We start from the raw sequence: 15,643 nt of genomic DNA, 5'->3' as shown, positions 1-15,643 counted from the left end.
TAGGAAGATTTAAGTTTTTGGTGGTTGCTTATTTCTTCTGTTCTACCCAGGATCCTGGACAGGCAGGAGAGTGGGCTGTATGTGATGTATGTTATGCCCAAAACAGCTCTGGCATCTAGGGCTTTGGCACATTGCCCATGTCTTGGGTTCTTGGCCTGTATCAGTTGCCCTAAGAACACTACTTTTGAACGCTTTCTAGGTTATAAAGTGTCCTCGTATTCTTGTCACATTTGCTCCTCTGAATAGCTCCAGGAGGTAGGCAAAGTAGGGATAATGATCTCCATCAAATAGAGGAGTAAACTGAGGCTCAGAGAGGTAAAATGACATTGACACATTAGCTCAACAAATCTTTACTGAGGACCTTTTCCTAGCAATGTGCGAGTAAAAACAGGTCCATGTGTCCTGTGAGTAACAGCTGAGCCACCCAGACTACCTGGTTCCTAGTCTAGTGGTCTTTCCACCATGTCATTGCCATGTTCTGCTTGACTTGGTGTGGAGGTCAAATTGTTGGAAGGAAAGGCAGGCATGGAATGAAGCATTGACCCAAATGCCCAGCTCAGTTGGCTCTTTCCTCTCCAGACCTGGACAAGTTTGCTGCAGAAGATATCATTGATCCCATTGCAAAGGCCAAGATGGTGGCTTTGAAAGGCATCAAGAAGGTGATGGCTCAGGGAAGCATTGGAGTGGCACCTGGTATGAATAGGTAAGACTTGTGGGGTGAGCAGGATGGCCCTTTCCTTTCTCATTCCTTCTCCCTACATGTCCTGCCCCTTTGCCTTTCACCTTTCCCCATCACCAACACATCCTGTTTCCTTTGGTGGCCTCCAGGCAGCAAGTGTCCCTGCTAGCCCAGAGGCTCTCAGGGGGGCCCGGCAGTGATCTGCAGAACCACGTGGCAGCTGGGAGTGGCCAGGTAATTGGTCAGGTGGAAGTAGGAACTTGTGTCCTATGCCATCAGGCCACCCTTTGTAGGGCCTGGTATAGAACAGTGACCTTCTAGCAGTCTCTCTCATCACAGGAGCGGAGTGCCGGTGACCCCTCCCAGCCTCGTCCCAATCCACCCACTTTTGCCCAGGGAGTGATCAGTGAGTATAGGGGTGAGGAGGAGTATGCAAGGAAGTGGCTTAGGGCGTGTGGAGGAAGAGGGATTGGGATCACCATTTCACAGGTCCTGACATCTCGCTTCCTTTCCCAGATGAGGCTGACCAGCGGCAGTATGAGGAGTGGCTGTTCCATACCCAACAGCTCTTACAGATGCAGCTGAAGGTGCTAGAGGAGCAGATTGGTGTGCACCGCAAGTCGCGGAAGGCTCTGTGTGCCAAGCAGCGTACTGCCAAAAAGGCAGGCCGTGAGTTCCCAGAGGCTGATGCTGAGAAGCTTAAGCTGGTTACGGAGCAGCAGAGCAAGATCCAGAAGCAGCTGGATCAGGTGGGGAAAGCACACTTCAGCCCAGCAAACAGGAGCCTGGGAAGAGGGATGGCATGGGTGGGCAGGCTCCAGGCTAACCTTCCCAACCCTCCCCTCTTAGGTCCGGAAGCAGCAGAAGGAGCACACTAATCTCATGGCAGAATACCGGAATAAGCAGCAGCAGCAGCAGCAGCAACAACAGCAGCAGCAACACTCAGCCGTGCTGGCCCTTAGCCCTTCCCAGAGTCCCCGGCTACTCACAAAGCTCCCTGGTCAGCTGCTCCCTGGCCATGGGCTGCAGCCACCCCAGGGGCCACCTGGTGGGCAAGCTGGAGGTCTTCGCCTGCCCCCTGGGGGCATGGCACTACCTGGACAGCCTGGTGGCCCCTTCCTCAACACGACCCTGGCTCAACAGCAACAACAGCAACATTCTGGTGGGGCTGGGGCCCTGGCTGGCCCCTCAGGGGGCTTTTTCCCTGGCAACCTTGCTCTTCGAGGCCTAGGACCTGATTCAAGGCTTTTACAGGAAAGACAGCTGCAGCTACAGCAGCAACGCATGCAATTGGCCCAGAAACTGCAACAACAGCAGCAGCAGCAGCAGCAGCAGCAGCACCTCCTAGGACAAGTGGCAATCCAGCAGCAACAGCAGCAGGGCCCAGGGGTACAAGCAAACCCAGCTCTGGGCCCCAAGCCCCAGGGGCTTCTGCCTCCCAGCAGCCATCAGGGCCTCTTGGTCCAGCAGCTGTCCCCCCAACCACCCCAGGGGCCCCAGGGCATGCTGGGCCCTGCCCAGGTGGCAGTGTTGCAGCAGCAGCAACAGCAGCAGCAACAGCAGCACCACCCTGGAGTTTTGGGTCCCCAGGGCCCGCACAGACAGGTGCTTCTGAACCAGTCTCGGGTGCTGAGTTCCCCCCAGCTGGCACAGCAGGGTCAGGGCCTTACAGGACACAGGCTGGTCACAGCCCAGCAGCAGCAGCAACAGCACCAACAGCAGGGATCCGTGGCAGGGCTTTCCCATCTTCAGCAGGGTCTCATGCCACACAGTGGGCAGCCCAAACTGAGCGCTCAGCCCATGGGCTCCTTACAGCAACAACAGCTTCAGCAACAGCAGCTACAGCAGCAGCAGCAACAGCTACAGCAGCAGCAGCAACAGCTACAACAGCAGCAGCAGCAGCAGCAGCAACAACTTCAACAGCAACAGCAGCTACAACAGCAGCAGCAGCAGCAGCAGCAGTTTCAACAGCAGCAACAGCAGCAGCAGCAGCAGCAGTTTCAACAGCAGCAGCAGCAGCAGATGGGCCTCTTGAACCAGAGCCGAACTTTACTTTCTCCGCAGCAGCAGCAGCAGCAGCAGCAGCAGCAGCAGCAGCAGCAGCAGGTGACGCTTGGTCCTGGCATGCCAGCCAAGCCTCTGCAACACTTTTCTAGCCCCGGAGCCCTGGGCCCAACCCTCCTTCTCGCGGGCAAGGAACAAAGCATTGTAGAGACAGCTCTTCCTCCAGAGGCCACTGAGGGGCCCTCCACACATCAGGGAGGGCCGTTAGCAGTAGCGACTGTTCCTGAGTCCGTGGCCACTGAACCAGGGGAGGTAAAGCCCTCACTCTCTGGGGACGCGCCACTCCTGCTTGTCCAACCCCAGGCCCAGCCTCAGCCCAACTCTGTGCAGCTGCAGCCACCTCTGAGGCTCCCAGGACAACAGCAGCAGCAAGTTAACTTGCTCCACACAGCAGGTGCAGGAAGCCATGGGCAGCCAACCAGCGGATCATCTTCTGAGGCCTCACCTCTGCCCCACCTGCTGGCCCAATCCTCTGTTTCTTTAGGGGAGCAGCCTGGGCCCATGACCCAGAACCTTCCGGGCTCTCAACAGCCCCTTGGATTAGAGCGGCCCATGCAAAATAATGCAGGGTCACAGCCTGCCAAACCAGGATCTGCCCCGCAGTCTGGGCAGGGCCTGCCTGGGACTGGACTCATGCCTACAGTGGGTCAGCTTCGAGCACAGCTCCAAGGAGTCCTCGCCAAAAACCCACAGCTGCGGCACCTGAGTCCTCAGCAGCAGCAGCAGCTACAGGCACTGCTCATGCAGCGGCAGCTGCAGCAGAGTCAGGCAGTACGCCAGACCCCACCCTACCAGGACCCTGGGACCCAGCCCTCTCCCCTCCAGGGCCTCCTAGGCCGCCAGCCCCACCTTGGGGGCTTCCCTGGATCCCAGACAGGCCCCCTCCAGGAGCTAGGAGCAGGGCTTCGACCTCAGGGCGCACCTCGGCTCCCCACCCCACAAGGAGCCTTATCCACAGGACCAGTCCTTGGCCCTGTCCATCCCACACCTACACCATCCAGCCCCCAAGAGCCAAAGAGACCTTCCTCACAATTACCTTCTCCCAGCTCCCAGCTCCCCTCTGAAGCCCAGCTCACCCCCATCCAGCCAGGGACCCCAAAACCCCAGGGGCCACCCTTGGAACTGCCTCCTGGGAAGGTCTCACCTGCTTCTGCCCAGCTTGCGGATGCCTTCTTCGGCAAGGGGGTAGGACCTTGGGACCCCCCAGACAGCCTTGCAGAAGCCCACAAGCCAGAGCAGAGCAGCCTGGTACCTGGCCATCTGGAGCAGGTGAATGGGCAGGTGGCACCCGAACCACCCCATCTCAGCATCAAGCAGGAACCTCGGGAAGAGCCATGCGCCTTGGGAACGCAGGCAGTGAAGAGGGAGGCCAATGGGGAGCCAATAGGGGCACCAGGTACCAGCAACCACCTCCTGCTGGCAGGCCCCCGCTCAGAGGCCGGGCATCTGCTCTTGCAGAAGCTTCTACGGGCAAAGAATGTGCAACTCAGCACTGGGCAGGGGCCTGAGGGGCTGCGAGCTGAGATCAACGGGCACATTGACAGCAAGCTGGCTGGGCTGGAGCAGAAACTACAGGGTACTACCAGCAACAAGGAGGTGAGTACTCTAGCTAGAGTGGAGAGGTCAGAGTGAGGAGGCCTGGAGCCTGGGGGCAGAGTGAGCAGATCTGGGTCAAACAAGAGGTGAGGGCTCCAAGGAGGACAGCAGCCTTCACTGTGGGTTTATCTGGCTTAGGATACAGCAGCCAGGAAGCCTTTGACACCGAAGCCCAAGCGGGTACAGAAGGCAAGCGACAGGTTGGTGAGCTCCCGAAAGAAGCTGCGGAAGGAGGACGGGGTCAGGGCCAGCGAGGCCTTGCTGAAACAGCTGAAACAGGTGACCCCCAGGAGCCAGTCCCCGGGTCCCGTCCCAGGATAGGGGGCACCCTGGCCCCCAGCTGTGCAGTGGTGGAGATGTACGTGCTGCAGCTTTCCAACCTTGTCATCTTGCCCCTCCTAGGAGCTGTCCCTGCTGCCCCTAACAGAGCCTACCATCACCGCCAATTTCAGCCTCTTTGCTCCTTTTGGCAGTGGCTGCCCGATCAATGGGCAGTGCCAGCTGAGGGGGGCCTTTGGAAGTGGGGCGCTGCCCACTGGCCCTGACTATTATTCCCAGCTGCTTACCAAGGTCAGAAAAATGGTGATACCTTTCGGGGATGATGAGATTCTTGGGGAGGTGGAGGTGGGAGTGGAAGACTTGAGGAAATTGCTGATGTAGTGTGGGGCCAGGAGATTATGTCAGTCTCCCTATGCCGTCTTGCACACAACACCCCACCCCACCCCCAGAATAACCTGAGTAACCCGCCGACACCACCCTCGTCGCTGCCCCCCACCCCACCCCCATCGGTGCAGCAGAAGATGGTAAATGGTGTCACTGCATCTGAAGAGCTGGGGGAGCACCCCAAGGATGCTGCCTCTGCCCGGGACACTGAAGGCACACTGAGGGGTAAGTCAGGGGCAGAGGGGCTTCTCCCCTAGCAGGACTTGGTGGCTAGGGTCCAAGCCAGTTAGTGTGCCTTGACACACAGTTTAAGCTGTGAGTGGGTTGCATATTACTCTGTGTGCATACACAACAGGAAGGGAGGGTATGAGATAGGAAGGTCCTCTTCAGGACTCCTTTGCTGGAGGCAAGGATGGGCTTCTGGAGTCTAGAGAAAAGGCGACAGGAGGGGGATGGCAGGGAGAGGGTTAATGGAGCTTTCGTTTGTAAGGAACAGCCTAGCTTTAGTGGGTATGGAACCACAGTCAGATCTGGATTTGGATCCTGACTCCTGCATTCGTTTAGTTGTGTTACTGCAGCTAGGTAACTTGATTGACTTGTGTGAGCCTCAATTTCCTCACTGTAAAATGGGTATTATAATACTGGTCTCATGGAGTTGTTAAAAGATTATAAACAAAGAGTGAACCTAGATCCCAGGGCCTGGCACATAAGAAAGGCTCACTAGATGCAGCTTGTCTAACCCAGACTGGTAAATGGGTGGATGGGTAGACACTGGTCACAATAACTAAGCTAGAGCTTGTACTAGTCAGGCCTGGAATATAGAGGAGAAAGCACCATCAGCTCCGGTGAACCTCAGCCTGACTTTTCTTCTCCTTACCTACCCCTCAGATGCTTCAGAGGTGAAGAGTCTAGACCTGCTGGCCGCCTTGCCTACACCCCCTCACAATCAGACTGAGGATGTCAGGTGGGAGTGGGGCCGGAAATGGAGATAAGGAATGGGAGTGGGGGGCAGGTTGCCTCATTTTTCCTTTGGCCAATAGCAGATTTCAAGTAAGGATAGGACATCTAGTCTCTATATTTGGGAGGAGGCGTCTGTAGGGGTGTAACAACAAATATCTACTTTTGGGTTACAGGATGGAGAGTGACGAGGACAGTGATTCTCCTGACAGCATTGTGCCGGCTTCATCTCCTGAGAGCATCCTAGGGGAGGAGGCTCCTCGTTTCCCTCAGCTGGGCTCAGGCCGGTGGGAGCAGGACGACCGGGCTCTCTCCCCTGTCATCCCCATCATTCCTCGGGCCAGCATCCCAGGTAAAGGCTGCTCTGGGCATGGGCCAGGCCAGGCTGGGTTGTCTGAGGCTGGGGGAGAGAGGCAGTTGGAGCTTACACAGGTCCCTCTTTCTCATTCAGTCTTCCCAGATACCAAACCTTATGGGTCCCTGGACCTGGAGGCCCCTGGGAAGCTGCCTGCCACAACTTGGGAAAAGGGCAAAGGAAGCGAGGTGTCAGTCATGCTGACGGTCTCTGCTGCTGCAGCCAAGGTGTGTCCTGGGGGTGACTTGGAGGCCAAGGGGATACTGATCAGAGGGCAGTCCCTAGAGCTTGTCTGGATAAATTCGACCATTCAAAACTATGTACTAAGGACCCACTGTGTGTGAAAGCCTGGGTGAGAGTGTGGGATTAGGGTAAATGAAGCATGAGGGGTCCCTGACCTCAAGGAGCTCATAGTCCAGTGGTCAAGACACAAGTCAACAAATAAGGAGAATGTGTGTAATGTGACCAGTGCAGCAAGACAGCATGTCTCCAGTCACATTGGTGGCACTCTGTTCTTTTGAAAATGTTAACAGGGTTTTGTGGTCAAAGAAAATTGGAAATCCCAATTAAAACAACAAAACAGGTTTCTTTACTGCCAGACTCCTCAGCTCCTTTAATTGGCTAATGTGGATCATGAGTCTCCAAGTTGTGGATATAGTGTGCATCATTTCCAAAACTTAGTTGACACAGGTCCCTTTTGGTGGAGCTCCTGTTAATGCCCACAGCAGTTTGGGAAAGGCTACTGTAAGGAGGTGTGTGAAAGGAGCTGGATGGCGCAGGGGCAGGACTGACCGGCTGCTTGGGGAGTGTGTGCTGGGTGTCCTTGTCCCCACCAAGCTGGTGGTAGTGCTTACTCTGCACACTCTGCCAACACGGCTCTCCCATCCCCTTCCCTGCCCTGGCAGAACCTCAATGGTGTGATGGTGGCAGTTGCAGAGCTGCTAAGCATGAAGATCCCCAACAACTACGAGGTGCTGCTCCCAGAGAGCCCAGCCAGGGCAGGCATTGAGCCTAAGAAGGGGGAAGCTGAGGGCCCTGGTGAGTGTGGCAGGAAAACTCCTTGGGACCTACAGGGAATGATTCTGGTGGGAGGCCCTGACCCCTTCCTTCCTGCAGGCGGGAAAGACAAGGGTCTGGGCGGCAAGAGTCCAGAAGCTGGCCCTGATTGGCTGAAGCAATTTGATGCTGTGTTGCCTGGCTATACCCTCAAGAGCCAGCTAGACATCTTGAGCCTCCTGAAACAGGTGGGTCTTGGGGAGGAAAAGGGATGGGTACCTGGCTAGGGCAAAGAAGGCAGAGAATGGAATCTGGGTGCGACGAGGGAGGGAGCTACTTAAGTAAGGAGCTGGCACTAACATACAGGGTGCACGCCCTCCCGTAGGAGAGCCCTGCCCCAGAGCCACCTACCCAACACAGCTACACCTACAATGTCTCCAATCTGGATGTGCGACAGCTCTCAGCCCCGCCTCCTGAAGAACCCTCCCCACCCCCATCCCCCTTGGCACCCTCTCCTGCTAGCCCTGCTACTGAACCCCTAGTTGAACTTCCGGCTGAACCCTCAGCTGAGCCACCAGTTCCCTCGCCTCTGCCACTGGCTTCATCCCCTGAATCAGCCCGGCCCAAGCCCCGAGCCCGGCCCTCTGAAGAGGGTGAAGATTCCCGGACCCCTCGCCTCAAGAAGTGGAAGGGGGTGCGTTGGAAGCGGCTGCGGCTGCTGCTGACGATCCAGAAGGGCAGTGGGCGGCAGGAGGATGAGCGGGAAGTGGCAGAGTTTATGGAACAGCTTGGCACAGCCCTGCGACCCGACAAGGTGCCTCGAGACATGCGGCGCTGCTGCTTCTGTCATGAGGAGGGTGATGGGGCCACTGATGGGCCCGCCCGCCTGCTGAACCTGGACCTGGACCTGTGGGTGCATCTCAACTGTGCCCTGTGGTCCACGGAAGTATATGAGACGCAGGGTGGGGCGCTGATGAATGTGGAGGTTGCTCTGCACCGAGGACTGCTAACCAAGTGCTCCCTGTGCCAGCGCACTGGTGCCACCAGCAGCTGTAATCGCATGCGTTGTCCCAACGTCTACCATTTTGCCTGCGCCATCCGCGCCAAGTGCATGTTCTTCAAGGACAAGACCATGCTCTGTCCAATGCATAAGATCAAGGGGCCCTGTGAGCAGGAGCTGAGCTCTTTTGCTGTCTTCCGGCGGGTCTACATTGAGCGGGATGAGGTGAAGCAAATCGCCAGCATCATCCAGCGGGGAGAGCGGCTACACATGTTCCGTGTTGGAGGCCTTGTGTTCCATGCCATTGGACAGCTGCTCCCCCACCAGATGGCTGATTTCCACAGTGCCACTGCCCTCTATCCCGTGGGCTACGAGGCTACGCGCATCTACTGGAGTCTCCGCACCAACAACCGCCGCTGCTGCTACCGCTGCTCCATTGGCGAGAACAACGGGCGGCCGGAATTCGTCATCAAAGTCATCGAGCAGGGCCTGGAGGACCTGGTCTTCACTGATGCCTCTCCCCAGGGTGAGCACTGGGCCCTTGAAATGATAATATGGATTTGGGCAAGTTTCTCCCAGAATCACATTTATGATGTCAAGAAGAGATCTTCAGGGTCCCTGTGAGTGACCTTTCCCCAACCGCAGTCAGGCAGAGGTCTCTTAAGATGCCCAGAGAACATGTTTTAGCCTCTCTCAGTCATCTTACATTCTCTTGTAATTGCAGAGATTCTGCTTGTCTAACTTCACGTGTTCCAGCTCCCTTTCCTAGCCTCAGTTCTGAGACCCTGTCGGCTGGCTCGTCCAATCCAATTCTAACCTCGAGTTCCTTATGGTTGCGTTCCCCTGGACAAAATTCTTTTGATCTTAGTTTTAGTGTTAATGATAAAAATAACAGTAAGAGCAGTTACTTTTTAGTGAGCGTGTACTGTGTGCCACAGACAGCTAAGTGACTGATAGAGGTCATTTTGTTCATGCAACCCGATGAGGTAAGTACTATTATATTGGGTTTGTATGTGAAGAAACTGAGTCTTAGAGAGATTTAAGTATTTGGCTTATGGTCCCCATGACCAGTACTAGAACCCAAATCCAATCTTCCCAACTCCAAAGCATGCCTGTTGTTCTGGCTCTCAGCAAGGCCCGTGGCCTGTGCTGGGTCTTCTAGGCCCTGGGGTCATGTTTCTGTGTCCCAAGGCTCTCTGATGCCCCTCCAGGGTGGGAAGCCTCCTGGCTTGTTGAGGGAGACAGACTGGGAGGCCAAGAGAAAGTCTTGAAGAACCACACGCCCTCACAACGGGGAGATGTGCACACTATAGAAAACAGCCTGGGTCCGGGTCGAGGTTAGGACTGAGATCAGTGAGCAAAAGTTCCCTCTGAGGGCTGCTCTCTTTCCTTGCTTAGCTGTGTGGAATCGCATCATTGAGCCTGTGGCTGCCATGAGAAAAGAGGCCGACATGCTGCGGCTCTTCCCCGAGTACCTGAAAGGCGAGGAGCTCTTTGGGCTGACAGTGCATGCCGTGCTGCGCATAGCTGAATCAGTAAGGAAGGGGCTGGGGCAGGGGGGCACTGGGAACAAGGGTCCTGCCCCAGAAGTGCTCAGGCTAAGATGAGCACGACCTGTGCCCACAGCTGCCTGGAGTGGAAAGCTGTCAAAACTATTTATTCCGCTATGGACGCCACCCCCTGATGGAGCTGCCACTCATGATCAACCCCACTGGTTGTGCCCGATCAGAGCCTAAAATCCTCACACACTACAAACGGTGAGCTTGTGGGGCTGGGGCCAAGGGGTGTGGGTGTGGGTGTTGGTAGGGATTCTCTGGCCAATTATGAGGGTTTGGGGTTACAGATCAGTTCCCTTGAAGAGACTGGGGGTTCCCTGTAAGCCTCCTGATTAGAGGGTGCGCAATTATCACTAGGGTCTCCCTTTCCTCCTCCCCTAATCTGCTCAGTTATCCTGGGGTGACCTGGGGTCTAGGACAGACTTATCTTGGGCACCTTAGAAATGGCTGCTGGGGAGGTTCTGGGTAGACAGCAGTGAAATTTTATGAAATGTGTAAGGGACACAGTCACCTCCTTCCTCTCCTGTTTTGCTTTCAGAGGGCCTATGATTGTCCCAAACCTCAGACACCCCATGAGTGCTAGGGTCACCTTCCCTTCCCCTGGCTGAGTTGGTATCAAAAATAAATAATTAGAAATATGATAGAAAAATAATAAAACCTTACATTTGTATAGCACTTTATACTTTTTTTTTCAAAGCGTTTTCACATCCATTATCTCATTTGATCCTCACAACAACCTTATGAGGTAGGTAGGGCAGGTGGTATGACCCCCGTTTTACAGCTGAGAAAACTGAGACCCAGAAAGGTTAAGTGACTAGACAAAGGTCACACAGCTGGGACCAGAACCTTACCTCTTGACTTGTGGTTCACTGTTCTTTCTGTGTATCACGGTAGCCTGATTTTGGTCCCTGGGTAGAGGGAGGCAGAATGCACGGTAGCAGGGCCTTCTTGAAGGCCTTCGGTTGCTCCTTGGGCTGTCGTAGAATGTCAGACTCTACCCTCGTCAGCCCTAGTCCTCGATGCTCTACAACAGTGGTTTTCAAACTATGAGTGTTCCAAAAGCCCTGGAACCCATAAACTGCGTGGGCAGAGCTTGGCCCTCCCCATGTATGGCCCCCCCTTCCCCAAATTGGGGAAAACCAATTTGAACCAGAAAAGTTCCATTTTCATCTAGTTTATGTATTGGAGTTCCACCAAGATTTTGTTAAAGAAGAAAAAAGATTTCTGCTAAATAAAAAAGAATCAAAAATGTTTGAAAACCACTGCTCTGGGATGGGCAAGAACTTGGCTGGTGCCCTAGGGTGGTGAAAGGCTTCCTGCCAGGCAGCAGTCATTCCCCTGCACTGAGCCACCTGCACGGAGCCCAACGTTACATCAGAGAAGGGGACAGTCTGGAGAAAGGAAAAGATACCACCTTTTGGCTGAATTCAGAGCCAGTTTTAATTCAGATCCAGCCCAGGTTCAGGGCTTCCAGTATGAGCAAGAGGTAGGACTCAGACATTTGAGCAAACCATGAGCTTAAATTCCAGGCCTGGACTGCTTGGGGAAGACCTCCCAGAGGAGCATGGCCTGGAGGATGGTTTGGCAGGAGGGTGGTAGAAGGTGGGGAGATGGGAGAGTGGGCTCAGTGTAGGGGAATTGGTGCCACCCCCTCCCTCCACCCCTCACCCCCCATCCTGGGCTCTCTGTGCCACCCAGGGTGTCAGAAGGGTCCCCGTAGCTAGTTGCTGCCTCACCAAAGCCAAGGCCCAGATGCCTCCACTCCATTCCTAAGGCAGCACACGTCCCTAACTGGTGTGTTGCAAATCCCAGGGAGGAGGCGGGTGGCGTGTGCTTGATCTAAGGGAGAACTCTCTTGTCATGGACTGTATCGCCTCCCAGGCCCCACACCCTGAACAGCACCAGCATGTCCAAGGCATATCAGAGCACCTTCACAGGAGAGACCAACACCCCGTACAGCAAGCAGTTTGTGCACTCCAAGTCATCTCAGTACCGGCGGCTGCGCACTGAGTGGAAGAACAATGTGTACCTGGCTCGCTCCCGTATCCAGGGCCTGGGGCTTTATGCAGCCAAGGACCTAGAAAAGCACACAATGGTCATCGAGTACATTGGCACCATCATTCGCAACGAGGTGGCCAACCGGCGGGAGAAAATCTATGAGGAGCAGGTATGGGCTGGCAGAGGGGCCATCATGGTGCATGGTCCATGCTTAGCCAAGGAACAAGGGGCAGGACTGAGGCCAGAGGAGCAGGTGGAAAGCTGTGGGAGGAGGAGAAGAGAGGTGGGAAAAAGGAAGAATGAGAAATGAAGATAAGCCCACTGCCTAAGTCCACCACCTGATCCCACCACCACCACTGCTGCCGTTTTCTGATATTCTTGCCCCTCCTTCTGCAACCTCTGCCTTTCTAGAATCGAGGCATCTACATGTTCCGAATAAACAATGAACATGTGATTGATGCTACGTTGACCGGAGGCCCTGCCAGGTGAGAGAAGAATGAAGAAGGAGGGATTTAGGGGTTCCTGAGGGTGACATTCTGGGGGTGGGCTAACAAGGAACCAGAATCATCCCAACTCAGTTGCCTGGCATCCCTGACTCTGTCCTGCTTCCTAGGTACATTAACCATTCCTGTGCCCCTAACTGTGTGGCAGAAGTTGTGACGTTCGACAAGGAGGATAAAATCATCATCATCTCTAGCCGGCGAATCCCCAAAGGAGAGGAGGTGAGAGGAAGCATCCTGAGTGAGTGACAAAGCAGCTCCCTCTTCTCTGCCATTCCTCAGGAGCCCAATTCCAAGGCCACTGCCCTTAGATCAGATCTTCTCTGCCCTCCCCCACTGCCTCCGAGGGGCTGGCATTGATTCTGCCCTCTTCTCTTTCCAGCTGACCTATGACTATCAGTTTGACTTTGAGGACGATCAGCACAAGATCCCCTGCCACTGTGGAGCCTGGAATTGTCGGAAATGGATGAACTAAGAAGCTTTGTGGCTACCAGGCAGGGGAGTCCCCCCACCCCCAATCTCTTCCCTGAAAGGGTTGAGGGGGAAGAGAGGTAGCAGCCAGAGCCAGGACCCAGGGCTGGGGCTGCCGGCTGACCGGAGCCCCTGGAGCAGGAGGCTGGGGCAGAGGGCCCTAGGCCAAGCCCACCCTGGGCACCAGGGACAACCCTCTTCCCCGCCACCGGCCCCCAGGCTGGCATCTCTGCCCCCAGCTCCAGGAGGGGCCAGACAGAAGCAGCCATTGGGCATCTCAGGTTTGAGGGGGATATGGGCCGGGAACTACCCAGAAGCATCTGGGAGGCAGCAGGGAGGGGGGAGGAGGATGTGTGGCCGGGCCTCACAGCCCTGCTGCTCCCACCGACCTCTCCGGCCCAACTCAAGGCTGCAAAGAGACTTGACTAAGCTTGACAATCCCAAAGGCCGGGTCCCACACCTGGCCCTGCCTGCCGGGTCCTGCCCCCACCCTCACCCCCATCCCTTTCCCTCTCAATCTGTCTCTGTCTCCCTCTTCTCCTCTGTGTTTCTGTCTCTCTATGGGTTGTGTTTCCTTGTTTTCCACTCTGACAAATGCAACATGAACGGGAAAGAGGCGCCCAGCTGCCCAGGAGGGCACGCCAGGCAAGCCGGGCAAGGAGACCCCACACCCACACCTACCTCATTTAAGTGTTGGATTTTTTGCTGTTTTGAAATGTGAGACCCTCTCCAAGCCCCCTACTGCCCCAACCCTCTCCCCCACCTCACTGCCCTCTTCTGAGTGGGTGGAAGGGGGGTAGGAGGAGGAAGAAAAAACAACAACAAAAAATCCATCTTTGTTTTTAATTATGGGCATGGGATGGTGGTTGAGGCTAATGATGATGAAGATTGGGGATGACTGGCCCCTAGTTGCTCTAGGACTTCCTTCTCCATCTGGACATGGGGGCAGGAGGGGTGTGCTAAACCTAGGACCAGGATATCTCCCTCCTGTTTTCCCAACCCCATCATGAGCCCATTTGCCCTCCAGCCCCTGGATGGGGTGGGTGGGTGGTAGGGTGAGGGCTATCCCTGAGTGGCATGCCCATACCCAGTGAGGCAGGGTGTGGCCCGGAGCTCCCACTTTCCCTCAGTCACCAAACTGCTGCTGGTCTGGTGGGAAGGGGTGGTGATGTGGGGGTGGGGGAGCTTAGTGTCAGCGCGGGGAGGGTGGGGGGTATTTATCTATTTATACATGGGATTGTACATAGTCTTGTGGGGCATGGGGGAGCCGGCTGGAGGTGAGAACCCTCCCCTCTCCCCCCACCCCCGGGGAGAGCAAATGTAAAACTACTAATTTTTGTGCTTTATATATTCTATATAAATATATCTATTTTCTTTTTACAAAACCAGTTTATAAATGGTAGGGGGGTGTGGGGCGGACACATGGAGCTCCCCTTGTGGGGGGGCCCCTCCATTACCCAACCTACCGCCCTTTTCCTCACCCCCTCCTCCCCACCCCCTGGCTGTGACTGCTGTAAGGTGGGGGTATAGAGGCTGGGCGAGTCCCACCCCCTGTTGTATAGTTGGACTATGTTATAACGCACAAAAGTGAGCTGGCCCCAGGGGGAGCCAGAGGGTGATGGGGTCCCTGCCTCCCTTTCCTTCCCCTTTCTGCCCAAGCTTGTGCTGCAGTTGAACCTCTTCCTGGGGGTAGGGGTAGGTCAGGGGGTGGGTGAGGCCCCAGACCCCTCTCTGGTAGGGAGCCATGGGGATGAAGATGAAGCTTATATGCAGTTCTCTCCTAGGGGCTGTGGGCAAAGGGCATTTTGTAATTAATATTTTCAAGAATCAAATGTCTGGAGTGTAGGGATGGGCTTGGTGACAGTGGATGGGCAGGCCTGCTGGAGGGGGAGCACGGTCGCTGTTGTGATTTTAGGTTTGTTTTGTTTTGTTTTTGAATTTGGGGGGTTGCGGATTGATGGGGGTAGGGAGTTTTTTTTTTTTTTTTAAGCTGCTTCCTCAACTGTTTCAAGCTGCAAATGTTTAAGAGAATAACATCCCCTCACCCCCACAGAAACCACTGTAATTAAATCAGACAGTGGGGAGACTGGGCTGCTGCCCCCAAAGCCATTGGATGTTCCTTTTCCAAGAGCAAAAGGCCTAGGCTACAGGGAGGGAGAGATTGGCTCCTGTGAGTCAGGCTCTGGTTGGGGCTTGGGCCCTGGGATTGGGAAAAGGGGATGGGGCAGACTTTGTAAGCATATGCTAGGTATCCGATAGTCCTGTAGAATTTAGTGAAGAAACCTTATACAGTTTTTAATTTTTATATAAACTAACTCAGACCCAAGCTACAGGTTGGAATTTTGGTTGTTGGTTTTTTTAAGTACCCCGCCTGTATAATTGCATCAGAATTCCCTCCTCTCCCCTTCCCCCCGTGTTTGTATTTTGGGTTGGTTTACACTTGCACATATTCAATTTTCAGTTTTTCCCCTTTACGGTCTTCTCCCTTCACCTCCAGGACCCTCCCCCTTTTTAAAAAATAAATCGCTGACAAGTGTGAATCCCGTGAAGACTTTATTTTGTGTTGTGTGTATCCTGTACAGCAAGGTTGGTCCTTCGTAACAACGGATGAAATGATTCCCTTTTTTAAAGCGCCCTCTCTCCCTCCTCCCCCAGCGCCCCTGTCCTTGGCATGTTTTGTATCAGCGATCATTCTGAACTGTACATAATTTATGTTGCAAGAGGCAAAGGGCAAGTTTTGGATTTTGCTTCTTCCAAGTTTGTTTTTAAACGACAAATAAAAAAACAACATTTTAAATACAAGCGGCT

General features: G+C 54.8%; 1 protein-coding gene across 9 annotated transcripts in view; it reads left to right on the top strand.

Moving 5' to 3' along the window:
• Positions 1-15,637, top strand: part of KMT2D (lysine methyltransferase 2D) — a 42,250-nt gene extending 26,613 nt beyond the window's left edge. For 5 of the 9 annotated variants that reach the window (XM_044756001.2, XM_044756002.2, XM_044756009.2 and 2 more), the window contains exons 36-56: positions 580-703; positions 829-913; positions 1,019-1,097; positions 1,196-1,428; positions 1,529-4,339; positions 4,478-4,618; positions 4,742-4,909; positions 5,068-5,227; positions 5,891-5,966; positions 6,136-6,311; positions 6,411-6,541; positions 7,220-7,352; positions 7,431-7,558; positions 7,696-8,836; positions 9,709-9,845; positions 9,937-10,067; positions 10,564-10,611; positions 11,748-12,033; positions 12,276-12,349; positions 12,478-12,586; positions 12,747-15,637. In XM_044756001.2, coding sequence (XP_044611936.2) covers positions 580-703; positions 829-913; positions 1,019-1,097; positions 1,196-1,428; positions 1,529-4,339; positions 4,478-4,618; positions 4,742-4,909; positions 5,068-5,227; positions 5,891-5,966; positions 6,136-6,311; positions 6,411-6,541; positions 7,220-7,352; positions 7,431-7,558; positions 7,696-8,836; positions 9,709-9,845; positions 9,937-10,067; positions 10,564-10,611; positions 11,748-12,033; positions 12,276-12,349; positions 12,478-12,586; positions 12,747-12,839 — 6,464 coding nt within the window. In that variant the 3' untranslated portion in view covers positions 12,840-15,637. The remainder of the gene's footprint in view (positions 1-579; positions 704-828; positions 914-1,018; positions 1,098-1,195; positions 1,429-1,528; positions 4,340-4,477; positions 4,619-4,741; positions 4,910-5,067; positions 5,228-5,890; positions 5,967-6,135; positions 6,312-6,410; positions 6,542-7,219; positions 7,353-7,430; positions 7,559-7,695; positions 8,837-9,708; positions 9,846-9,936; positions 10,068-10,563; positions 10,612-11,747; positions 12,034-12,275; positions 12,350-12,477; positions 12,587-12,746) is intronic. The other 4 variants (XM_044756004.2, XM_070494829.1, XM_044756011.2 and 1 more) reach the window with 4 other exon arrangements.
• The last annotated feature ends 6 nt before the right edge of the window (positions 15,638-15,643 follow it).

Source organism: Equus asinus, chromosome 22 (genome assembly GCF_041296235.1).
Source record: "Equus asinus isolate D_3611 breed Donkey chromosome 22, EquAss-T2T_v2, whole genome shotgun sequence".
NCBI lineage: Eukaryota > Metazoa > Chordata > Mammalia > Perissodactyla > Equidae > Equus > Equus asinus.
The sequence above is the reverse complement of the archived record's forward strand: the minus strand, read 5'-3'. Positions and strand labels throughout refer to the sequence as shown.